Source organism: Myotis daubentonii, chromosome 9, assembly GCF_963259705.1.
Source record: "Myotis daubentonii chromosome 9, mMyoDau2.1, whole genome shotgun sequence".
Lineage (NCBI taxonomy): Eukaryota > Metazoa > Chordata > Mammalia > Chiroptera > Vespertilionidae > Myotis > Myotis daubentonii.
The window spans coordinates 28,208,252-28,234,467 of NC_081848.1; the positions used below are offsets into that span (position 1 = coordinate 28,208,252).

Sequence of the window (26,216 nt, forward strand, 5' to 3'; positions counted from 1 at the left end):
TTTATGTAAGATAGGGTAACCCAGACAACTGCAGTGGATTTAGAATCTCAATAAATCACAATTTCATTCTTTACTCGTCAGCTACCTAAAACATTTGATAGGTTTAAAAGGCCTTTGGGAGGTGATTAGCTTATGAGGCTGGAGCCCTCATGAATAGGATTAGTGCCCTTATGAAGGAGACTTCAGAAAGCTCCCTCACCTCTCCTAATTGTTAAAACTGGAAGAGAAAACAGCTGTGTATAAAACAGGAAATAGGACTTTCCCAGGAACTGATTCAGCCAGCATATTGACCTTGACCTTTTCAGCCCCCACAACTGTGAGGAACACAATGATGTTGTTTATAAACCACCCAGTCTACTGTCTTTTTGCTATAGAAGTAAAAATATGCTAAGACAATGTCCTTGGTAGCTATCCATCCATATTCTTTAGTGGAGTGCCTACTCAAGTCTCTAAATTGTACAATGATCATTGGATTTTTGGTCTTATTTTTGAACTATAAGAGTTCTTTGGATACAAATCCTTTAAGATACATATGTATTTAAAATATTTTTCTTTCTATTTATCGGTTATCTTTTTGCTTTTTTAAAACATTTAGAAAGTGAACCAAAGCCCTAGTAAGAGTGGGGATTTGGGGGGGGGAATAGATTTCAGCTTGTCTATCCAGGCATGCCACCTCCACACACACAAACATATGCTTGTACACACAGCAGCTCTCCTTTGGCTGAGATTCCATAGTCCTGTCCTAGTTGCTGCAGAATGGAGGAGCCAGAGAGGGTCTGTCAGGGTCTTGGCTTACTATGACCTGATTTGTGGTCCAGAATTTGAGCATTGTCTACTGCCACTCATCTCATCTATACTTAACGTTCTGCCACCACCACTTGAGGATGGCCAGCCCACCTGGAGGTTACTGAAGGGATGTTAAGGGGGCTGGGACTGTCTGTGCATGGAGAGTTATGATGGTTGTTGGTAGTATTTGCTTATGGTATGTAAATAATCTTTCAGTTTAAAAAGGCTAATCTGTCATTCTATTATTAGTAAGTTCTGTGGATTACACTTATCCTTTTTTCTTGTTAGATAATGAGACTGATAATAATTCAAGTTGCTGTTTTTGTTTTGTTCTTTTAAATCCTCATCTGAGGATATTTTTGAATTTTTTATTTTTTTATTTATTTATTTTTTTTTAGGGAGTCACAAGGATATTTTTTCATTGATTTTTAGAGAGAATGGAAAAGAAAGAAAAAGATGGAGAGAAATATCTATGTGAGAGTACACATCAATTAGTTGCCTGCTGCATGGGCCCAACCAGGGTCCTGGCCTGGGAGGAGCTAGCATCCCAGGTAAGTGCCCTTGACCTGAATCACATCCCAGACTAACCCAGTCCGAAATCCAATGCTCTATCCACTGAGCCAAACCACCTAAGGTGCTTGGTTTCTTTTTTGAAAAATATTTTATTATATGTTCAAATCCGTCTACTGGAAAATATTGAGTATATCAAGGTGAAGTTAGTCCCTGGATCCCAGAGGAGCCATGGAAGGGAACTCGCATCTCTGAAATCTACCTCAGGGGCAGTGCACCTGTGGTCCAGGGCAGGTCACTGCCAAGATTAAGAAGATAGGTACTGTCCCTGGTCCTGCATCTAGCTACTAGTGGGGTCCAAGTAATCCAGCTCAAGGCCTAGATGGGGAGCAGGGCCCTCTGGTGTCCTTGGACCAAGCCAGAGAAATACCCATTTGCCTGAGCTCTCCTGCAGGGAGTTACCTGTGGGTGGGGCCAGTAACAGAGAACCCAGCTCTTGCAGGGGCAACTCCTCAGACACTAGTTCCTGGGACTTGTGAGAGGAAACAGCTCCCATTGCCCAAGCGCTGGCTCTCAAGAGGGGCTGAGGAAAGCCCTTAGGCTCCACTAGCCCTGGAAAGTGTCAGGAGCAGCCATGGCTCAGGGACCAGGAGGGACTTTAGGAAATAAAATGAGAGGCTTTCCAGGAGTTTACAAAAGGCCAGGTGTAGAAGGGACTGTTGGTAGCAAGGGACTGGAGCCTCCTCAGGAGACTGCACTCATTATAATGAAAAAGGGGAAAGGCTAAGAGAGAATCTTTTTATTCCCAACTCTACAGTGTTTCATGTCCTATAGCTCTACAGTAATATATCCAGGCCTTTCGCTATGTAATTTTCATGATGAATCTTCCATATTCTTTCATTCCAGATCAATTTAAAGAATGAGTTTGTTTATTTCTCTAAATATTAGATGGCGTCTGTTTAGACATGACTCCCGGAAATCCTACTCATATGAAGGCAAAGCAGAGGAAAACCCTGTAAACACACTGGGTGGTGTGACTGGAGAGGGGGCGGTAGGAGATGGGAGATTTAGAGAATCAATAGGAGACTGTTTCAAAGGTGAAGTAGGTGAGGGAGCATTAACTAGCTGGCCTAGCAAAGGGAGATATGGTGGCACAGCCTTGTTGCCTGAAGGGCATCAATAGGATGCAAACACTTCCCTGGAGGTGAGTGGGGTCGGGGCAGAAAGCTCAGAAGTACCAGGGAGCACAGTGAGTGGAGGTGTGGGCTGCAAAGGGGCTCAGGGTCCCTTCTCTGTTCCAACCCTGGAGATACATCAGTCAATGGGAAAGCACTGATAGGAAGAACCCAGTAAAGATGGTGAGGAAGCCTTGGGAGGCTGATGGTGATGATGGCCTGATGTGGACAGGAAAGCGCAGCTCAGAGCTGGAGAGGGGCAGGCACCAGTGCCTGCAAGGCCTCTGAGCGGAGCTCTGTGACCCCCACACGGCCCTGAGTGCAGGTTAGCCCCCTGAGCTCCCCCAGCACAGAAAACCTGCAGCTGCCAGGAAACCAGGCAGGAGTGGGAAAAATGCCCAGGAGGCCGCTGAGCCTGACTGAGGTGAAGAGCAGGAAACAGCAGGTGCCCGGAGGGTTCTCTCCTCCCCAGGCACTCTCCATGGAGCCTGCCAGTTACAAATCAGGAAACCAGTCCTCAGAAAGTGGAGAGCTCAGGAAAAGCCCTACTCCCAGCAAGCAGAGCCCTGGCGAGAGGTCACAAAGGGGAAAGCAAGCCCAGGATATGTGTGCCTGTCACTGCCACCATGGTCTTCTTTTGTAAACTTAATATTGAAAGTGTTAAATATGTCCCTTTTTTCCCCCCATTGAACCCCTCCAGCTCGCGCCAGTCCGCTGCCCAGGGCTTCATCACCCTGTTGTCTGTGTCCATGGGTTATGTGCATACATGCCTTCTAGTTCTTTGGTTCATCATTACCCACCCACAACCTTACCCTGATTTCCCTCCAAGATTCCAAACACTTTTTCATGCTTCTATGTCTCTGGATCCACTCTATTCATCACTCTATTTTGATAAATTAGATTCCACATATGACTGACATCATGTGATACTTATCTCTCTTGAATGGCTTATTTTTCTTAGTGTAATATTCTCCATTACCCTCCATGCTGTCTCAAAGGGTAAGAAATCCTCCTGTTTTCACTGCTGCCTAGTATTCCATGCTATAAAGGTGCCACAGCTTTTTTATCCACTTATCTACTGATGTGCACTTGGGCTGTTTCCAGATCTTAGCTATTGTAAATTGTGCTGCTATGAACATAGGGGTGCATACATTCTTTCTGGTTTCTGGTTTTTTGGGATATATTCCTTGAATTAGGATCACTGGGTCCAATGGCAGTTCCATATTTAATTGCAGAGTCCATGAAGACAGGTAAACCACTGCATTTCCTCACAGCTTCATTATTGAGTCTGAAGTGGTTATCAATGCCATTAGAAAGGAGGAGATGGAACCCTCATCTCTTTGCTGTGCTCTCCTCCAGCATTCTAAGTGCTCTGAGGGCACCACTCACCCTGTGTTCCTCACCAGTCTCTTCCCCGGAGCCCTGTCTGAGAGCCTGGTGCTCCTGAACGCTAGAGCAGTGCAACAGCAGGCTCCTGTCATTTTCACAGAAGATCTGCTTGTCTCCTTGTGCATCCCACACCCATTGTCCTCAGAGCTCAGGAATTGCCACAGACTGGCTTTTCTGGCAAATGGAAACCACATTTTTCAGGATAATATTGGTTTTGAAGATTTTCTGCTCTGATGGTTCCCTGCACACAGGACAGCAAGTAGAGCTTTCTCCCAGGATACCTAGAGACAGGAACAATAGCAGCTGTGCCCACAGCCCATGGTGACTGGGTCTATACAGTAATTCAGGCAGATGGCACAGGTGAGCTCTATAGGGAACTTTGTGGGAGGTCTGATCCCATTTTTCTGAGGGAAGAAAATCAGGAGTTTCTTCCTCTGCCCTGGAGACACAACGGTCTAAGCAAAATGTGACTCAATGACTGTGTCTAGAGCAGGACAGGCTTTGTAGGCATGTGACACACATGGAAAGCAGACCCAGGAAAGCTCCCACAACCTGGAGAAGTTACTTAACAATTTAATCAACTCCATCCCCCTCCCGCCCCCTTTTCTTCTGCATAAAGATCAATCCCTCTTCTGCTGATCCTTCTTTTTCCAAATAGCTTGAGTTTCAGGCACTTCACCCAAATCTATAGCTCCAGGTGCTGGGTCCTGAAGGCTCTAATATCCCAGCTAACACTCAATGCCAGTCACTCACTTGGCTCAAGATATTTGACTTTGATTTTCATTATGTCATGTAATTTCAGGCAATTTAACTTTAATTATATCCCAGAACTATTTTAAGCTTCTAATTTTGATGAACTCAAACTAATCTCTCTTTTGTTGCTGTTACATGTGTTTTGCTTTGTCTTTTTAAATTGATTTCAGAGAGAAGAAGGGAGAGATACAAAAAGAGAGACATTGATGAGAGAGAAACATTTATTGGCTGCCTCCTGCACATATCCCAGTGCAGATGGAGCCCACACCCTGGGCCAGTGCCCTCCCCAGGAATCCAACCAGTGAGCTCTGGGGCAGGGGTTGATGCCCAACCACTGATCCACACTGGCTGGGATGGACTAATTTATATTTCCTTAGTAAACAAAATTCTTGTACTTAACTGAGGAAAAGTTGCTGCTAGAAAAAGTGGTTAATAAATAGAAGGAAAAATGGCCTTTGGCTTTATTTTGAACAATTATGTCCCCCAGGAGAGAGTAATTGTGCTTTTGGAGTTCCAGACTATTTTTAAAAATCATAACTGTACTAACTTAGTAACTTCATCTACTTTGAGTATATACTGGCATTTGTTGCAAAAGGTTTAGAGTCAAGGTTGCAATTCCCATTTCTTACACAATCTCTGCATTCCCACAGTTGGTTTATTTAGTGAGAAATATATCGAGGATGGGATGCATCCAGGTTTAAGTAGCAAGTTTTGGCAGAGTCCAGATAGGAATTATTCATTTACAAATATTCTTCCTTTGTCATTTTCCCCCATTGATGTGGGTTTCCATCTTGTTACAGTGAGTCATAAACTAAGTAGTTAAAGGAGACCAAAGTGATTTTCAGAGTAGGCAGCAGGCTGGATAGAGGTGGGTGTCAAGAAAAGTTTCACTTAAGGACTTGTGCAGGGAGCACCCAGATGGTTAATTTGACTGTTAATTTTTACAACATGTTAACAATATCTGTGATGTCAAGGCCACAGCCACAGCCACAGCCACAGCCATGGCATGACAAAGCAGCTATTTTTTCTTTTCTATGATTTCAGAGAGGCATAGAAGGGGAGAGAGAGATAGAAACATTAATGATGAGAGAGAATCATTAATTGGCTGCTTCCTGCATGCCTCCCACTGGGGATCAAGCCTGCAACCCAGGCATGTGCCTCCACCCAGAATGGAACCATTACCCCCTGACTCATAAGTTGAGGCTCAACCACTGAGCTATGCTCCAAGCACCAGAGCAGCGATTTTAGAGCAAGGGGGTACTATTTGTGATCTCAGGGAAAGAGTTTGAGTCCTGGTCAGGGCACATACCCAGGTTGCGGGTTCTATCCCTGGTTAGAGTAAATATGGGAGGCAACCTATCAATCTTTCCCTTTTCTCTCTCTTTCTCTCTCTCTCTCTCCAGAATAAATAAAGATACTATTGGGTGAGGTTTTTAAAATAAAGAGTAGTGGTCAAGGTATTCTTACATTAATATATGACAACAGCCCTGGCTGTTTGAGCGCACTGGTTGGAGTATCAGCCCAGGATTTCATTCCCAGTAAAGGTCAACCTAGCCGAGCCTTCAGGCACCTGAGAAAGAAATGTGCAGTGTTGTGTGCCACACAGCAATTCTGTGACACTAGCTAACTGCCACAGTTCAGTGAAAATTTTTGAAGAAAAGGGTGCATTTGGCTTCTTGGAAAATGTTAATTCTCCTAGACATTAGGAGAGTTATTTATTGAACCAAATAATGGAAATGTGCCTCACCTCCAACATATAAGCTACATATCCATTGGGGCTCATTTTTTAACATTATAAAAGTGATATTGGTGAAATAGAATATCCTAAAATGAATGAAAATCTTTTTTTTACTACAGTGCTGCATATCTGTGTGAAAGTATATATTTGTGCAACAAGGGGCAGGCAGAGAATAATTACCATCTGACAGTGCTTCATCTGTGGGTTCTACACTCTATCAAAACTAGTCTTGCTTTATTCATTTATTTAACTTGTAGCTCAAAGAATAATATGCATATTACTTACAGTTCCACTTACTGGGAGCTGGTCCATCCTTGCTGTTTCAAGGGACCTGGCATATATGGCATACTTTTCTTAATATGTTTGCTCACCTTCTTGGCGCTGTGTTTTAACCAAAGTCACCTCTCCGAGAAAGGTTGAATCCCCAGGTAGGGATTTTCCCCTGAAGTTAGGGAGGGAATAAAACCCCTCAACTAAGTGCCAGGCGGGTAATTAATCCCTTTAACTACGAACAATCATGCTTAAACTACATAATCTTTTCTCCCTGGAATGGAGATAAGAAACGCCCTAACCTTTGTAATAGAGATTGATAGGATTGAATCAACTGGTATAAATACAGTTGTAACAAGACAGAAACACTCAGAACTTAGAACAGAATCAAGAAGACAGAATCTACTCGGAGCCTAGAGACAGAGCCTAGCGGGAGAACATGGCAAGGGATCCTGGACTGAACCTGACTACAGAGATTGGCAGGAGAACCTGACTGGAGAGCCTGGACAGAACCTGGCTGGAGAACCTAGTGAGGGAACATGGCTACAGAACCTCGCTGGAAATCCGAAGCAGAACCTCTCTGGAGATCCAGACCAGAACTTGGCTGGAGATCCTGGCTAGGCTGCTGATCAACTGAACGCTGTCTCCGTGCCCTTCCTTCTTCGCCGACTCTGTCTACACCTTTGGGGACCCCTGGACCCGCTGGGGCTGGACCCTGGCATCCACTGATTATACAGACATCAAACTTACATTTTAATCCACAGATCCTAGTCACATACTCTTTTACGTATTTTAAGGAAGCCTCACTAACCATCTATTGTAGTTATCTAAGCATAGTTGGAAGCATAAAACAAAAAACTGGTTAAAGTTAAATTTCTACAAATGGGACGTAAATTTGGTAGTAAATTTTGTAAGAAATGGTCTGATTGGCACTCCAGTTTGAAAATTGAAAGAAAATAATAGGATTAAAATTTTATTTTTCCATATTTTAACCTAATTCTGATTATAACTGCAGCACGCTAATTCTTAGAATAAATCCGAACAGAATACAATTTTCTTTGATATTTTCATTTAGCTATATTTTCTGACAAAATTACTAGATGTTAAATGCAGCGTGGTATCCTACATTGGATCCAGGAACATCAAAGTGCGTTATAACAAAAAATTGGTGAAATCTGAATAAAATTTGCAGCTTAGTGAATAATAATATGCAGACGTCTTAGTTTTAACAAATGTTCCATGTGAATGGAACATTAGGGAAAACTGGTGAGGGGTAGACAAGAATTCTCTGTATAATAGTTGGAATGTTTCTATAAATCTAGCATTCTATACATATTGAATGACTTGAAAAATGGGGGAAAGAAGCAAAATACAAGCCCATATCTTTATTTATTTTTCCACAATACAAATTTATTGTTGCAGAAATGCACAGTGTTTGAAGAGAAAAAGAAAGCCCCACTGTCGCCTAGAAAGAGGACTTGAAGCAGCACGTGGGAAGCAGGGTGGCTCGGGGATGTCAGGTGTGTGGTTACGGGCTCTGCTCCATGTATGTGGAGATGTCCATTTCTTCAGGAAACTCCGCCACATTGACTTCAAACCTACCCTGAACATCAGTGAGGATTTTGGCATCATTGTCATGAGACACAAAAGTGATAGCCAGGCCTTTGGTGCCAAAGCGCCCGGCCCGGGCCACCCGGTGGAGGGAGGTGTCCGAGTCGTCAGGCATGTCATAATTGAAGACGATGTTGACTCGCTCAATGTCCATCCCTCGGCCAAACAGATTGGTGGCCACCAGGATCCGCTGCTGAAAGTCCTTGAACTGCTGATAGCGTGCTAGGCGCTCCTCCTGGGCCATGGCCCTGTGGATGGCGATGGCCGGGAAGCTCTGTTCCACAAGTAGCTGGGCCAGGGCCATGCAGCGCTGCACCGACCTCACGAAGATCACCACCTGGTTAAACTCTAGCACGTCCAGGAGGTCGACGAGTTTACGGTTCTTGTCGCTGTCTTTGAGCTTGACATAGTACTGCTGCAGCCCATGCAGCGTGAGCTTGGTGTCGTCGTCCACCAACACCTCCATGGGATCTTGCATGAACTTCCTGCAGACGGGCCGGATCTCCTTGCTCAGCGTGGCACTGAACATCATGCACTGCTTCTCGTGTGGCGTCAGGCGAAAGATCTCCTGTACATCCCGCCGCATGTCCAGCTGCTCCAGCATCTTGTCACACTCGTCCAGCACGAAGTGCTTCACGTTTCTCAGGTTGAGGCTGCTGTTGCGCACGAGTGCCAAGAGGCGGCCTGGGGTCCCCACCACGACATGGGGACAGCTCTTCTTCAGCACCTCTTCGTCCTTCTTGATGGAAAGACCCCCGAAGAACACGGACACCTTGACACTGGGCATGTACTTGGAGAAGCGCTCATACTCCTTCCTGATCTGAAAGGCCAGCTCCCGAGTGTGGCACATGACCAGGACAGCCACCTGTCCGTTGACGGGCTCGATCTGCTGTAGGGTGGCCAGCACGAAGACTGCAGTCTTGCCCATTCCAGACTTGGCCTGGCACAGGACATCCATGCCCAGGATGGCTTGGGGAATACACTGGTGCTGAACCTCAGATGGATGCTCAAAGCCACAGTCCCCTACGGCCCTCAGGAGCTCAGGCTTCAGCAGAAAGTCCCGGAAGCCAGAGCTGTGGATGGAAACGTAGGACCCCTTGACATCTTTCTTGGGGGGTGCTGGGGTGCTCTCTGGAGGAGCCTGGGGCTCTTCATCTTCCTCATAATCCAGAAGCACGTTTTCTACATCCTGTTCCGCCATCATACTGGTTCCCCTTTCGCCTCCGCACGCCCCGAGAGTCGACACGAGCTAGAGCGCTTCCTGCCTCCTGCGTTGGATCACAAGCCCCTATTTTTAATTATTAGCTGCAGAAAACATAAAATTTCATTCCAGTAAACACAATCAGAATAAATGAAAGGAAAAAAGTAATTATAAAAACTACACATATTGTTCCTTGAAAATGTAGGTAGTATAAGCTGCTAAGCAGTCTTTTGACTATCCTAACTCTTCATTTAACAATCATAAGTGTACAGAAAGCTTTGAACAAACACCCCATATTTCAATAACTAAAGTTTTTAAAGTTTCAAATGAATTTCCTCCTGGTATTATTCTAACATAGCCGAAATCAAGAGGGTAATGTATCTGAACTGTTCCTCTGTTTTGTTTTTATATCCATAATAGAGAAAACAGTCTCACAAAGATAAATTGATGCAAATGAAAGAAGAGTTTTGGGATTTTTTTTCAATTACAGTTGAAATACAATATTTGGAAGATGAATATCTAAAGTAATTTCAGCAAGCTACGAATATTCGTTTTTAACTTTTATCTAAAATGAAATAAGTAATATATTTTCACTATTCATTTTCAATCTTTCATCAGTTGCCAATTCCAACAATCATCCTTTAATGTTACCTTTAAAATTAAATCAAATTTGATGAAAGCAATGAATTCAAGATTCTATCCATTGCTAGTGTCACAATCAAACTAATTTTCAAATATTACAAGGTGCAAAGTGGTCCTACTGCACATGACTAGAACAGTTCACACCACATGGGACTCACTATGAACTATGAAGGCAAAAATCATATCTTACAATGGTACCTGTATGGTTGGTCGGTCAGTCGGTGCAGGCCCTCTTCCAATTGTAGACTTCTGACTTCTTGTATTCTCACTTGGGGAATATGGCAGGCAGCTCTCTCAGGCCTCCTTTATACGGGCACAAATCTCATCATGAGGGCTCCACCCTCAGGACCTAACCCAATCCCAAAGCTCCAGCTCCTAATCCCATTGGCTGGGGCAATAGGATTTTGATTTATGAATTTTTTTTTTCAGATAATCAGCATAGTTGGTTCTCTCTTTATTGTCCTGTTACATTTGTATTTATACCAGTTGATTTTAATCCTATCCATTCTATTTCAAAGGCTAGGGTGTTTCTTATCTCCATTCCAAGGTTACTCTATTGTTCTATTAAGCTACAAGGAGGTAACTGAAGGAGATTATCCTAAGTAAAGATTATGTAGCTTAAGCATGATTGTTAGTAGTTAAAGTGATTAACTACCCACCTGGCACTTAGTTAAGGGGTTTTATGGATTTACTAGAGGCCGGGTGCACAAAAATTTGTGCAGTCTGGGGGCCGGGGGGGAGTCCCTCAGACCGGCCTGTGCCCTCTCGCAGTCTGGGACCCCTCGGGAGATAACGACCTGCTGGCTTAGGCCTGCTCCCGGGTGGCAGAGGGCAGGCCCAATCCCTAGGTGCAGCCACTGGTCGGGCTCAGAGCAGGGCCGATTGGGGAGTTGGGGGGCTGCCCCGTCATGCACAGAGCAGGGCAGATTGGGAGGTTGTGATGCCACCCTCAGTCACGCTCAGGGTAGGGCCAATTGGTAGGTTGGGTCACCGTCCCCTGCCACACTCAAGGCAGGTTCGATGGGGAGTTTGTGGCACCACTCCCTGTCACGCACAAGGCAGGGCCCATCAGGGGGTTGGGGCACCACACTCTATCACCCACAGAGCAGGGCCGATCAGGGGGTTTGGGCGCCGCCACTCTCACACTCAGTACAGGGCTGATGGGGAGGTTATGGCTCTACCCCGTCACACACAGAGCAGGGGGGTGTGGGTTGGGGAGCTCCCCCTTATCAGGCACAGGGCAGGGCTGCTCAGGGGGTTGGGGCACCGCCCCCTGTCACACACAGAGCCTCTGGGCGATCAGGGGGTTTGGGCGCTGGCCCCTGTCACACTGATCCCGGTGCCGGGAGGCATATTACCCTTTTACTATACAGGGTAGAGGCCTGGTGCATGGGTGGGGCCGGCTGGTTTGCCCTGAAGGGTGTCCTGGATCAGGGTGGGGGACCCCACTGGGGTGCCTGGCCAGTCTGGGAGAGGGGCTGAGGGCTGTTTTCTGGCTGGGAGTGACTGAAGTTCCCAACCGCTCCTTTTATTCTTTTTGTTTTTATTATTCTGGGCCAGCTTGACCTTGAGGCTTGGCTCCAGCTCTTAGGCCTCCATGGCTGAAAGTAGGTTTCTGGCCTTTGCTTACAATGTTGTGAAAATGCTGGTTGAAGTCCGATGGTATTTGTTACAATGTTTCTTAAACTGCCCACTCAGAGGCCTGCAGCCGCAGGCGGGGAACGTTGGTTTCCTCCAACGATCCTCTATCACTGAAGCAAGCAAGCCTCATGTTATTTCAAGCTGCCTGGGTGCCCGCCGCCATCTTGGCTGACAGTTAATTTGCATATCTCGCTGATTAGCCAATGAAAAGGGTAGCAGTCATACGCAAATTACCATGTTTCTCTTTTATTAGTGTAGATTCCCTTCCTTAGTCCTGTTCATCCCTAACTGCAGGGAAAAAAATCCCCACCTAGGGAAACAACCTGTCTTGGGGAGGTGGTCCTGTTTAAAACACATAGCACTAAGAGGGGGAGCAAACATGTGCCATATACGCCAGGTCCCTTGAAACATAAGCTGTGCAGATATTTATTCCCTGCAGCGACTGAGTCAAGCAGCAAGGGTGGACCAGCTTCCGGCAAATTCCCCCGTTTTTACTATTTAAATGACAGAGTGTGTAAATCAATAGCCACCTCTTGGATTGGGTTAAGACTCAGAAGAAGACTTGTTTGTGATTTAGCCAACTGGTCAGTCCGAGTCTTAACCCTATATCGGCTCCTCACATCTCACCCTTCTTTTACTTATTTTTTTTTATTATTTTTTAAAAATATATTTTATTGATTTCTTACAGAGAGGAAGGGAGAGAGATAGAGAGTGAGAAACATCAATGAGAGAGAAACATCGATCACCTTCCTCCTGCACACCCCCTACTGGGGATGTGCCCACAACCAAGGTACATGCCCTTGACGGGAATCGTACCTGGGACCTTTCATCCACAGGCCAACGCTCCATCCTCTGAGCCAAACCAGTCAGGGACCTTCACTATTTTTTAAGGTACTATAATGAAAGTTTTTAAGCATCAAGAACAAAAAGCTACCATAATGAAAGTAAAACTTAAGCATCACGAACAAAACTCTGGCTATTAAAACAATAACAAGACAATACCAATGCAAAACCCAAAACATTTTAAAACAAACATAACATTTTTAAAGCTAGTAAGAATAATAAAACAATGGCAATGCAAAAAGCAGTAAGTGAGTTTCTGCTAAATGCAAGTTTCTTTTGCTGATTTACTCAGAGTCCTCAGACTTGGCTGAGAGAGGAGCTTCCACTTCTTGCTTTTCTACCATCTGCTGGGCCTCAGTTGTTAACTACTTTACCTGATACCATGTTGGCACCTCAGTCCCTTGCATAGCCTTCCTTTTCTTCTTTTTTCCACTTTTCTGTCATCGGGACAAATCTAAGTCTTCGGAACGATGGGACAAGGAGCTTCTCTGGGTCCGTTGTGGTGACTCACGTAATACTCTGGTACCCAAATTGTCCGCACTGCTCCTTCTAAGGGTCCCTGTTTGGAAATAAAACAATGGCAATCCAAAACAGTAATAAGTGTGTTTCTGCTACATCTCAGAAGAAACAGACACGCCACCGGATGGATGTCTCTGCTTCTGGCTGTCCACCCTCAGGTCACTGACCTGCAGGCCTTCTCCATAAGGCAGGACAGACAAGGCCGCACACAGGAACCGCTTGGTGCAGCTCAGCATGATCCTGCTTCTTTAGGCCCTTGTGTCTGGGGGATCCGGGTATGTGCTGGGTTCTTTGAGCCAAGGGACATCCCATGGTGTCTTCCAGGAACTGGAGGGAGCAGCGCTGGGAGGCAACTCGCCTTCTCGGGCGCAGGGCATCCAGACCTAGGCCAGCAGGGAGGGCGCGGGTGCTGGGCTGAGCAGGCCCTGACCATGCTGTCAGGAGGGCCTAGTGGCAGCAGCTGTGGAGGCGGCGGGAGATTCTCGCTGACCCGGCCCAGGCTCAGGCTGCCTGTCCAGGGAGATGTTGTTCAGGAAGAAGAGCGCGGCCTGGTGGCGCCGCAAGTCCCCGTGCCTCCGCAGTGCCATATGCTGGGGTCCAACACCAGCAGGTCCAGGGGTTCCCATACGTGTGGATGGAGCCAGCAAAGACGGAAGGACAAGGAGACAGCGTTCAATTGATCAGCAGCCCAGCCAGGTTCTCTAGTCAGGTTCTCCAGCCAGGTTCTGTCAATTTATGAATTTCTGAATTTCTTCCTGCCCTGTCCCCATTTGTCCATGACTTGCCATTTCCCTCATCTCTTTGCTCAACTACGTGAAATACAGCATCTTTTGCAACATTTGCGATTGCATTTTGTTGTAATGCTGCGTTTTCCTCCAGGGCATTGGGAAGGAAGGTGCTAACAGCCATGGGCAAACTACGGCCCATGGGCCAGATCCGGCCCTTTTGAAATGAATAAAACTATTGAAAAAAAAGACCGTACCCTTTTATGAAATGATGTTTCCTTTGAATTTATATTAGTTCACACAAACACTCCATCCATGCTTTGGTTCCGGCCCTCCGGTCCAGTTTAGGAACCCATTGTGGCCCTCGAGTCAAAAAGTTTGCCCACCCCTGTAGAGCCTAGAGTTAAGAAGGGAGGGAGATTTGAGAGGAGACTGATTTTAGACCTGGTCAGTTTTTTATAAAATGACTTGTACAACCTCAAAACGGTAGGAACACAGGTAATTAATTAATGTTTGCACAGGGAACCCTGTGTCTCCACTTTCCCTACACTTCAAATTCACAAAGAACTGAGGAAATAAAACAGCTGATGAGAATTGACAGCCAATGAAAACAAAGGCAAAAGGCTCAGGAGAGATGTAAACAAGGGGCACAAGCTAGATTCAGAGATTGTCTTCAGTCCATGGAGAATCAGCCATGAGACTCTCAGAAGCAAATAACAATAACCAAATCCCTGTCTCTGCAAGGCAATGGCTCCATAGAAGGCAGGAATTCACACAGGCAAATGGAAATTCAACACAGGCCCACACCCAGGTATAATGCTATAATGCGGTGCCCCAAACAGGCTTGTGTTCGCTGTGTTTTCTGTTTGTTTTTGTTTTCAGATTATCCCAAACGGTAAAAGCTCGCTAAGTGCTAATTCCCAAGTTGAGAAAGATTGCTTTAAGAGGTAGCAGAGGATGCCCTAGCTGGTTTGGTTCAGTGGATAGAGCGTGGGCCTGCGGACTGAAGGGTCCCAAGTTCGATTCCTGTCGGGCACCGGGCTGGTTCTTCGTCTGACCCTCCATCGAGCCGTGCGGTTCTCTACAGAGGTCTTGCGGGCACCACCCGGCTTCCTAGGCAGCCTGGTACCGGTAGTGGTGGAGACACTGCCCTGTCCCCTCCTCCAGGGAGACACTTACCCAGAGCTGCAGAAGAACTCAGCCCAGATAGCCAACCTGGTGTCGGAGGACAAGGCAGCCTTCCTGGCCTCCCTGCAGCGGGGTCGGTCGGCGGATCATCGATCGGACCATTAGGCACCTGGGACCTTCTGATGTGCTCCCTGCCTACGTGGCCTGGTCCTTGTCAATGTCTGGTGGCCTGGGGCTCCCACTGGACCTGGTAGAGCTAATGCTGGAGGAGAAAGGGGTGCAGCTGGACTCTGCTGGGCTGGCGCAGCTGGCCCAGGAGGAGGCCCAGCACCGGGCCCAGCAGGCTGAGCCAGCTGAGGAGCAGGGACTGCGGATCAACATCCATGCGCTGGGGGAGCTGCAGCGCCGAGGGCTGCCCCCAACCGATGACAGCCCCAAGTACCACTACTGCCTTCGACCCCGTGGGGGTTATGAGTTTGGCACCTGCGAGGCCCAGGAGCTCCAGCTACAGACAGAGGACTGAACAGCCGAGGCCTCTGTGGGGGAAGGCCAGCGCTGTGGCATCCTCTTAGACAGAACCAACCTCTACGCTGAACAGGGGGTCAGGCTTCAGGCCGAGCTTACCTGGTACGGGTGGGGCAGCAGGATGTGCTGTTCACGGTTGCCCGGGCCCAGGTGTGTGAAGGCTTCATCCTGTTTGAGGCTGTGGCCTCTGAGGGCCTGAAGGTGGGGGATGCGGTGCAGCTGCATGTGGATAGGTCCTGGCATCTAGGCTGCATGCAGAAGCACACGGCCATCCACCGGCTAAACTGGGCGCTGCGGCAGGTCTTGGGCCCTGGGCCCTGGCACAGAGCAGCGAGGCTCCCATCTCAACCCCGAGCGGCTGCTCTTTGACATGGCCACCCAGGCCCTGCTGACCCCAGAGCAGCTCCAGGCAGTGGAGAGCACGGTGCAGGAGGCTGTGCAGCCGGACGAGGCCATGTCCATGGAGGAGGTAGCCCTGGCACACACTGCCCATGTCCCTGGCCTGTGCTGCCTGGATGTGGTAAACCCAGACCCAGTGCGGGTGGTGTCAGTGTGGGTGCCCGTGGCCCAGGCACTGGACCCAGCTTCTCAGGCTGCACTGCAGACCTCTGTGGAGCTGTGCTGTGGACGCACTTGCTGCCCACAGGGGCTGTAGGAGACCTGGTCATCGTTGGGGAGCGCCAGCTCAAAAAGGGCACCACCGCCTGCTGGCCATCACTGGGGAGCAGGCCCGAGAAGTGGGCCAGAGCCTGGCCCAGGAGGTGGAAGCAGCCACAGAGCCACTGAGTCCGGGCAGCCGGGACGTGGTGGAGGCCCAGCAGCTGTCCAAGGCCATGAGAGGCCTCATTGATGCTGTGGACACCACCCTGATGCCCCAGTGGGATCCGGAGTTTGCGCACTGCGCCCACTAGGCGGCGCCTCTTAGCCGGGGCCTGACAGTCCACTCGAGTCCCCTGTTCCTGTGGACGATGACCACTTCCCCCACCACGTGCGCCAGTTGGCTGGGCTGGGCAGATGGGCCCGAGGTTGGCTGTGAGGATGGGTCTGGCTTCAAGGAGCAGAGGGCCGCGGCAGCCTCGGGCTGGGCAGCAGGGGCAGAACCCAGGGCTAGTGGGGGGCGCAAGCATGGCTGGCGCACAAGACCCTGAAGCATTGGTGGCCGCGGGACCTATGGCCAGTGCCCACTGACCCAGTGGTGTGCGTGGCCCGACGGGGCTGCAGGTGCCTCAGGCCCAGCGCAGATCTCCAGGCCGCCCTGCCCTCCCTCCAGACGCTCAGCGTCTGGCTGCGCGATGCCGTGGGCTCCACGTGGTCCACAACAGTCCGGTCCTGCCCGCGTTTCCACAGCTCATAGCGCTCGGGCTGCAGGAGGCGCACGAACACGTCCATGGGAAAGCTCACCCGGGCCTCCCCGCAGCTGCACTGAGAGGCCACTTTGCCATAGTCGACCCATCGCTGGGTGGCAAAGTTGATGGCCTCCGCACAGTGGAAGCCATGGTTGAAGCCAGCGTGGTAGCCATAGGGAAAGGTCACCATGAACTCTCCAGCCTCCTGAGTGATGCGACTGAATGGGACCCCGTTCTCCTTGAGGACAGTGGGCGAGATTAGGGCCACCTTGTGCCGCAGGAACGCCTGGCAGCCCTGAGAGCTGCCCTGGGAAAAGGTCCCTGGCCAGGCGCTCCAGGCGCTGGCCGTGCTCTGGGGGCACCGCCTACCACGTTTTGGGCTCCCCGAAGTGCAGGTAGTTGATGCTGAAAAGGTTCATGTCCTCCTAGTGCCCAGCGACCCTCCACACTCCTGCTCCAGTAGTTACTGAATGGTTCCCAGCGTTTTTATCACATATAGAGTCACTGATTTTTTTTTAAATGACATAACTTGGTTATATAAAGGTTTCTTCAAATATTTTCACTCCAAATCCTCAAAATCCTAGGTGCCTGGGTCAGATACTTTCAGCTTTTCCCCAAAATGTGGGGATTTTTCCTGGAACACCAACACCCGCCACCTGCTGGACAGGAGTGGACATTACAATGCTATGGACTCCTGATTTTGAGATTCTTAGCTAGGCCTGCTCTGTCTGTGGATTCCATGTAAACAATATATATATATATATATATATATATATATATATATATATATATATATATATATATATATATATATTTTCTTTTCAATTTAAGGCAGGGGTCCTCAAACTATGACCCGTGGGCCACATGCAAATACAAATATTGTATTTGTTCCCATTTTGTTTTTTTACTTCAAAATAAGATATGTGCAGTGTGCATAGGAATTTGTTCATAGTTGTTTTTTAAACTATAGTCCGGCCCTCCAATGGTCTCAGGGACAGTGAACTGGCCCCCTGTTTAAAAAGTTTGAGGACCCCTGCTTTAAGGTCTATTTTGTGAGATATAAGTATTGCTACCCCAGCTTTTTTTTTTTGCTTTTATTTATTTTTTATTGCTTAAAGTATTACAAAGGGTATTACATATGTGTCCATTTCCCCCCCCCCCGCCCGCCCTAGGCAGTCCCCTAGCCTCCCCCATCCCCCAGTGTGCCATGTCCATTGGTCACGCTTATATGCATGCACACAAGTCCTTCGGTTGATCTCCTACCCGCTACCTCCTGCCCCCAAACCCTCCCCGGCCCCCCCGCTGCAGTCCGACAATCTGTCCGAGGCAGCCCCGCCTCTGTATCTATTATTGTTCAAAAGTTTATAATGGTCTCTATTATCCACGAATGAGTGAGATCATGTGGTATTTTTCCTTCATTGACTGGCTTATTTCACTTAGCATAATGCTCTCCAGTTCCATCCATGACGTTGCAAATGGTAAGAGTTCCTTCCTTTTTAGAGCAGCATAGTATTCCATCGTGTAGATGTACCACAGTTTTCTAATCCATTCATCTACTGATGGGCACTTAGGCTGTTTCCAGATCTTAGCTATGGTGAATTGTGCTGCTATGAACATAGGGGTGCATATATCCTTTCTGATTGGTGTTTCTGGTTTCTTGGGATATATTCCTAGAAGTGGGATCACAGGGTCAAATGGGAATTCCATTTTCAGTTTTTTGAGGAAACTCCATACTGTCTTCCATAGTGGCTGCACCAGTCTGCATTCCCACCAGCAGTGCACATGTGTTCCTTTTTCTCCACATCCTCTCCAGCACTTGTCGTTTGTTGATTTCTTGATGATAGCCAGTCTGACAGGTGTAAGATAGTACCTCATTGTTGTTTTGATTTGCATCTCTCGGATGATTAGTGACTTTGAGCATGTTTTCATATGTCTCTTGGCTTTCTGAATGTCCTCTTTTGAAAGGTGTCTATTTAGGTCCTTTGCCCATTTTTTGATTGGATTGTTTATCTTCCTTTTGTTAAGTTGTATGAGTTCCCTATAAATTTTGGAGATTAGGCCCTTATCAGATATGACATTGGCAAATATGTTTTCCCACACAGTGGGTTTTTTCGTTGTTTTGTTGATGGTTTCTTTTGCTGTGCAGAAGCTTTTTATTTTGATGTAGTCTCATTTGTTCATTTTCTCTTTAGTTTCAAGTGCCCTAGGAGCCGTATCAGTGAAGAAATTGCTTCGGCATATGTCTGAGATTTTGTGGCCTTTGGATTCTTCTAGAATTTTTATGGTTTCCTGTCGTACATTTAAGTCCTTTATCCATTTTGAGTTTATTTTTGTGTATGGTGTAAGTTGGTGGTCTAGTTTCATTTTCTTGCATATATATCTGTCCAATTTTCCCAACACCATTTATTGAAGAGACTAGCTTGGCTCCATTGTATGTTCTTGCCTCCTTTGTCAAATATTAATTGAGCATATTGGTTCGGGCCGATTTCTGGGCTCTCTATTCTATTCCATTGATCTATATGCCTACTCTTGTGCCAGTACCAGGCAGTTTTGAGAACAGTGGCTTTGTAATACAACTTGATATCTGGTATTGAGATCCCACCTACTTTGTTCTTTTTCAGGATTGCTGCAGCTATTCGGGGTCTTTTTTTATTCCAGATGAATTATTGGAGAGTTCGTTCTAGATCTCTGAAGTATGCCGTTGGTATATTAATGGGAAGTGCATTGAATTTATAGATTGCTTTGGGTAGTATGGACATTTTGATGATGTTGATTCTACCAATCCATGAACACGGTATGTTCTTCCATCTGTTTATGTCTTCCTCTATATCTTTTTTCAACGTCCTGTAGTTTTCTGAGTAGAGGTCTTTTACCTCTTTAGTTAAGTTTATTCCTAGGTAGCTTAATTTTTTTGGTGTGATGGTAAACGGGGTTGTTTTTATAATCTCTCTTTCTGAAAGTTCACTATTGGTGTATAGAAATGCCTCAGATTTCTTGGGGTTAATTTTGTATCCTGCTACATTGCCAAATTCATGTATTAAGTCTAGTAGCTTTTTGATGGAGTCTCTAGGGTTTTGTATGTATAAAATCATGTCGTCTGCAAATAAGGACAGTTTTACTTCCTCTTTTCCAATTTGGATGCCTTTTATTTCTTCTTCTTGCCTAATTGCAATGGCTAACATTTCCAGTACTATGTTGAACAGGAGTGGTTAGAGGGTGCATCCCTGTCTTGTTCCTGTTCTTAGGGGAAATGGTGTTAGTTTTTGTCCATTGAGTATGATGCTGGCTGTGGGCCTGTCACATATGGTTTTTATTATGTTGAGGTATGATCCTTCTACTCCCACCTTACTGAGAGTTTTTATCAAAAATGGGTGTTGAATTTTGTCAAATGCTTTTTCTGCATCAATTGATATGACCATGTGGTTTTTTTCTTTCAATTTGTTTATGTGATGTATCACGTTTATTGATTTGCGGATATTGTACCATCCTTGCATCCCTGGGATAAATCCTACTTGGTCATGGTGTATGATCTTTCTGATGTACTGCTGGATCCGATTTGCTAAGATTTTGTTGAGGATTTTGGCATCTATGTTCATGAGGGATATTGGCCTGTAATTCTCTTTCATTGTGTTGTCTTTTCCTGGTTTTGGTATCAGGGTCATGCTGGCTTCATAGAATGAGCTTAGAAGTGTTTCTTCCTCTTGAATTTTTTGTAGTAGTCTGAGGAGGATAGGTTTTAGTTCTTCCTTGAATGTTTGGTAAAACTCCCCTGTGAAGCTGTCTGGTCCTGGGCTTTTGTTTGATGGAAGCTTTTTGATGACTGCTTCAATTTCTTCCATAGTTATTGGCCTGTTGAGGTTTTTAGATTCTTCCTGATTGAGTTTTGGAATGTTGTATTTTTCTAGGAATTTGTCCATTTCCTCCAGGTTGTCTAGTTTGTTGGAGTAGAGCTGTCCATAGTATTTTTTAACAATCATTTGTATTTCTGTGGGGTCTGTTGTTATTTCGCCTCTATCATTTCTGATTTTGTTTATTTGGGTCCTCGCTCTTTGCTTATTGGTGAGTCTGGCTAGAGGTTTGTCAACCTTGTTTATCCTTTCAAAGAACCAGCTCTTGGTTTCATTGATTTTCTGTATTGTTTTTTTGGTCTCTATGTCATTTATTTCTTCTCTGATCTTTATTATCTCCTTCCTTCTGCTCACTCTGGGGTTTTCTTGTTGCTGTCTTTCTAATTCTTTGAGTTGTAGAGTTAGATGATTTATTACCATTTTTTCTTGTTTTTTGAGATAGGCCTGTAGAGCTATAAACTTCCCACTCAGGACTGCTTTCATTGTGTCCCATAGGTTTTGGATTGTTGTGTTTTCGTTGTCATTAGTTTCCAGGATGTTTTTCATTTCTTCTTTGATCTCATTGGTAACCCAATCAATGTTTAATAGCATGCTATTCAGCTTCCAGGTGTTTGAGTATTTTGGGTTGTTTTTATTGTAGTTTATTTCTAGTATTATGCCATCGTGGTCTGCGAAGATGCTTTTTATGATTTCAATCTTCTTGAATTTGGGGATACTTTGCTTGTGTCCCAATATATGGTCTATTTTTGAATATGTCTTATGAGCATTTGAGTAGAATGTATATTCCCTGGCTTTGGGGTGAAGTGTTCTGAAGATGTCTATTAAGTCCATCTGATCTAGTGAGTCATTTAGGATTGCTGTATCTTTGCTGATTGTTTGTCTAGCGGACTTATCCAGTGATGTCAGTGGTGTATTTAAGTCCCCTACTATGATTGTATTGCTGTCGATCTCTCCTTTGATATCTTCCAGGAGTTTTTTTTTTATGAATTTGGGTGCTCCTGCATTGGGTGCATATATGTTTACCAGAGTTATATCTTCTTGTTGTATTGATCAATTTAGTATTATGAAGTGGCCTTCCTTATCTCTTGTTATGGCCTTCACTTTGAGGTCTATTTTGTCCGATATAAGTATTGCTACCCCAGCTTTCTTTTCCTTTCCATTTGCCTGAAAGATATTTTTCCATCCCTTCACTTTCAGTCTGTGTGAGTCCCTTCTAATGAGGTGGGTCTCTTGTAGACAGCAGATGTATGGGTCATGTTTTTTTATCCATTCAGCCATTCGATGTCTTTTGGTTGGATCATTTAGTCCATTTACGTTTAAAGTTATTATTGAAAGGTACTTGTTTGTAGCCATTTCGTTTTTTGTGTGGCTGTTTTCTTTCTGAGCTTTTTATTTCTTCTTTTTACACCAGTCCCTTTAGCATTTCTTGCATTGCTGGTTTGGTGGTGATAAACTCCCTTAGCCTTTTTTTGTCTGTGAAGCTTCTTATTTCCCCTTCAAGTTTGAATGATAGCCTTGCTGGATAGAGTATTCTTGGATTCAGTCCTTTGCTTTGCATCACTTTGTAAATTTCGGTCCATTCTTTTCTTGCCTGATATGTTTCTGTTGAGAAATCATTTGACAATCTAATGGGAGATCCCTTGTATGTAACTTTCCGTCTCTCTCTTGCGGCCTGTAAGATTTTCTCTTTGTTCTGAACATTGGCCATGGTAATTATGATGTGTCTTGGTGTGGGTCTTTTCGGGTTCACCTTGTTTGGGATTCTCTGGGCTTGTGTGACTTTTTTCTTCCCCACCTCAGGGAAGTTTTCTGATATTATTTCTTCGAATAGGTTTTCTAATCCTTGTTCCTCTTTCTGTTGTTCTGGCACCCCTATTATTTGTATGTTGTTTCGTTTCATGTTGTCCCAAAGCTCCCTTAGGCTCTCCTCCTGTCTTTTAATTTTTTTCTCCAATTGCAGTACAGTTTGGGTGTGTTTTGCTTCCTTGTCTTCTAATTCACTAATTCGGTCCTCCGCTTCTCCTAGTCTACTGTTGATACTTTCAATGGTGTTTTTTATTGCAGCTACATCACTCTTCATTTCTTCTTGGGTCTTACTTAAGTTGTTGATTTTTTCATCTGTTTCTTCTAGCTTCTTGCATATGTTATTGATTTTGTCCTCCGTCCAGTTTATGAACTCTAGGACCCTTATTCTGAATTCTTTTTCAGTCATGTTGCATGCCTCTGTATCACTTAGTTGCTTTTCTGGCGAGTCCTCTTTTTCTTTCCTTTGGGGGTTTCTTTGTCTACCCATGTTTGATCTCACTGACATATCTAGACGTTGAGTCGTTCAGTGGCTGCTCCCTTGGTGGCAGTGACTCCTTGGGCTGTGGTTGCTATTCGGGCGGTTGCTGTAGCAGCTGCTTCTCAGTTGGCAGCAGCTCCTCTGGTGGGTGCTGTTCACAGGTGTGGTAGCTCTTCTGGCTAGTAGGGGGAGGTTTCATGTACAGCTGCTGTTCCTCAGACAGAGGGTGTGGTGCTCAGGAGGCTGCTGTTGTTTGGATCTGCTGCGTTGATTTAAAGGCACAAAATACAACACAACAAGGCACCGCGTACCAGGAACCACTCTGTGTTGTTGCTGGGATTAACAATATATTTTTAAAATATATTTTTTCACACTGAATGAAATGTCATTATTTTAAATCTTAGAGTCTAGATGCCATGTTCCTCAGATGCTAAGGTTTTAAATAAATAAGCAGCAAACTCCCCAAATCCCAGAGTCTGTTCTGAATACAGCTAAGGTTGCTAGAGAAATGCATGAAGCGACTATTATCGAACACATAAATATTAACCACCACAACAACATAACATCTCACCTATGTCACACAGCACCAACTATTCGAACTAGAACTCTGTAGCAACTACAATTATAAAAATATCTCCCAGCTTGCCAATTCATTCAGAAACTACATACAAGATTCAGCAGTTTCTTTCACAAAACAAATGGGATATTTTCATTGACAGTTCATTAAAAAATCTTAGTATGATAGATGTGAATGAAAAAACAATTTTATTCAATCAGGTCCAATGTAATTGATCAACCACATGCTCCAAAATGTTCTTTATCACTGCTAGTAAACCTTGTTTTATCATCTCACTAAAGAAAACTATTTTCTGTGAATGTATTTCTTTGAGAGCTGAATGTGAAAATACACAAAACCCCATAAATGCCCCAATAAACTGAAAATTTGACCAAATAAAATAAAAAAAAATAATCACCAAAACAAAAGGTAAAGATTTAAAAATTTTAGACTCCACTTTAAATGAAAATAGTCTTGTCCTAACCAGTTTGGCTCAGTGGATTGGAGGTTCTCAACCTGTGGATCGTGGCCATCAGAAAACAAATATAGCATATCAGATATTTACATTATGATTCATAACAGTAGCAAAATTACAGTTATGAAGTAGCAACGAAAATAATTTTATGGTTGGGGGGCACCACAACATGAGGAACTGTATTAAAGGGTCACGGCATTAGGAATGTTGAGAACCACTGGTAGAGCATCAGCCTGTGGACTGAAGGGTCCCAGGCTGGATTCCTGACAAGGGCACATGCCCCAGTTGCGGGCTCAATCCCCAGTAGGGGATGTGCAGGAGGCAGCCAATCAATGATTCTTTCTCATCATTGATGTTTTTATTTCTCTCTCCCCCTTCCTTCATCTCTGAAATCAATAAAGAACTATATTTTAAATGTAAATAGTCTTGCTTTAATCTCTTTTGAACATTTTTTTGCCAATCCTTAATTCTTTTTTTAAAACATAATTCTTTATTGTTGAAAATATTACATATGTCCCCTTTTGTCCCCCATTACCCCATTAACCCCCTCCAGCCCGCCCCCTGCCACAGGCCATTACCACCCCATACATGCATGGCCTCATCTGTGTCCATGGGCCATGCATATATGCATACAAGGTCCTGGTTGATTACTCCCACCCGCCCTCCCCCTCCTTCCCTCTGAGATTCCACACACTGTTCCATGCTTTCATGTCTCTGGATCCACTCCATTCATCAGTTTATTTTGTTACTTAGATTCCACGTATGAGTGAGATCCTATCATACTTGTCTTTCTCTGACTGACCTATTTCACTTCACATGATACTCTCCAGGTCCCTCCATGCTGTCTCAAAGGGTAAGAGATTCTTCTTTTTTTACTGCTGCATAACATTCCATGGTATAAATTTAAATATATATACAGTGGGGCCTTGACTTACGAGTTTAATTCGTTCTGTGACGGAGCTCATAACTCAAATTACTCGTTATGTCAAATCAAAAAGTGAACGAGTGAGACACGTGATGCTGGGCTGATGTTGTGGCGTTCACTGTGAGGTTCACTGCGCCAACTAGTGGGGGGTATCTGAAGCTGGCTCATAACCCAAATTTTAGCTCACAACTCAAAGCAAAAAATCGGCCGAGAGACGGCTCTTATCTCAAAAAACTCATTAGTCGAAACACTCATAAGTCAAGGCCCCACTGTGTGTGTGTGTGTATATATATATATATATATATATATATATATATATATATATATATGCCTAACCAATGGACACAGACAAGAGGGGGTTGAGGGCATGAGTGGCGGGAGAGGGGGGTAATATGGAGATAAGGACACAGATGTAATCAATAAAAATTAATCAATAAAAATTTTAAAAAAGGATGGAGGAATAAAAAGGCAATTGTCCAATAATATGGAATCTCAATTTTACATGAACATTTTCCAAGATCCAAAAATATGCTTTCCCTGTGGACTCAACCTCAAAATGAAGCAGCATGGACTGCAGGTCTGGCTCTATGTGTTTCATCAAAAATTGAATTCTCTCAGCACCATCCCTATACAATCTGTCAACATCCTCCAAAACCATTTATGTCCAAAACGGGTCTACTCCTTCAGTTTCCCATCAAATAAAAAGATTTTTTTCATCATAAAAATCTTCCTTTAACTGCCTTGGCCAAGTAGCTTAGATGGTTAGAGCATCATCCTGATATGACCAAGGTTTCAGGTTCAATCTCTGGTCAGGGCACATACAAGAGGCAACCTATGAATGCATCAACAAGTGGAACAACAAATCTCTCTCTCTCTCTCTCTCTCTCTCTCTCTCTCTCTCTCTCTCTCTCTCCCTCTGTTTCTCTAAATATCAACAAACAACAATTTAAAAACATTTGCTTTAAAACTTTCAACATGACAACATCGCAAAACTAGCTGAAGATATAGGTGCATATGTATATGTGTGTATATGTATATGTGTGTGTATATATATATATATTTTTTAATGAAATAAATACATATATTCAATTTTAATTTAGGAGAAATGGAAACTCCATCTATCACAACTTCTAAGGTAAAAGTAAAAAATGTTCCCACAATTAAAAAGCAAATGCTTTAAACTTTTAACAGAGAAAGTTCTCTCTTTCTATCAATTTCACATTTAACAAGAAAAAGAAGGAATGGAATAATACATAGCCTACCTGCCACTAATCTGAAAGTGCTTTCTTACTTGGAGCCATCCTAAAAGGGAATAGGCTGATAGCA

The 26,216-nt window shown here is 44.9% G+C and overlaps 1 protein-coding gene and 2 pseudogenes across 1 annotated transcript; 1 reads left to right on the forward strand and 2 right to left on the reverse strand.

Annotated features, from left to right (window-relative positions):
* Positions 1-8,070: 8,070 nt before the first annotated feature.
* LOC132240681 (ATP-dependent RNA helicase DDX39A-like) lies at positions 8,071-9,657 on the reverse strand. The gene has a single exon (XM_059708178.1). It carries the CDS (start codon positions 9,434-9,436, stop codon positions 8,150-8,152), a length of 1,287 nt encoding a protein of 428 aa, XP_059564161.1. The 5' UTR covers positions 9,437-9,657; the 3' UTR covers positions 8,071-8,149.
* Positions 9,658-12,791: 3,134 nt separating this feature from the next.
* LOC132241761 (alanine--tRNA ligase, mitochondrial-like) lies at positions 12,792-16,334 on the forward strand (annotated as a pseudogene).
* A 3-nt stretch (positions 16,335-16,337) lies between these two features.
* Positions 16,338-24,577, reverse strand: LOC132241762 (lysine-specific demethylase 4D-like; annotated as a pseudogene).
* Between the last annotated feature and the right edge of the window lie 1,639 nt (positions 24,578-26,216).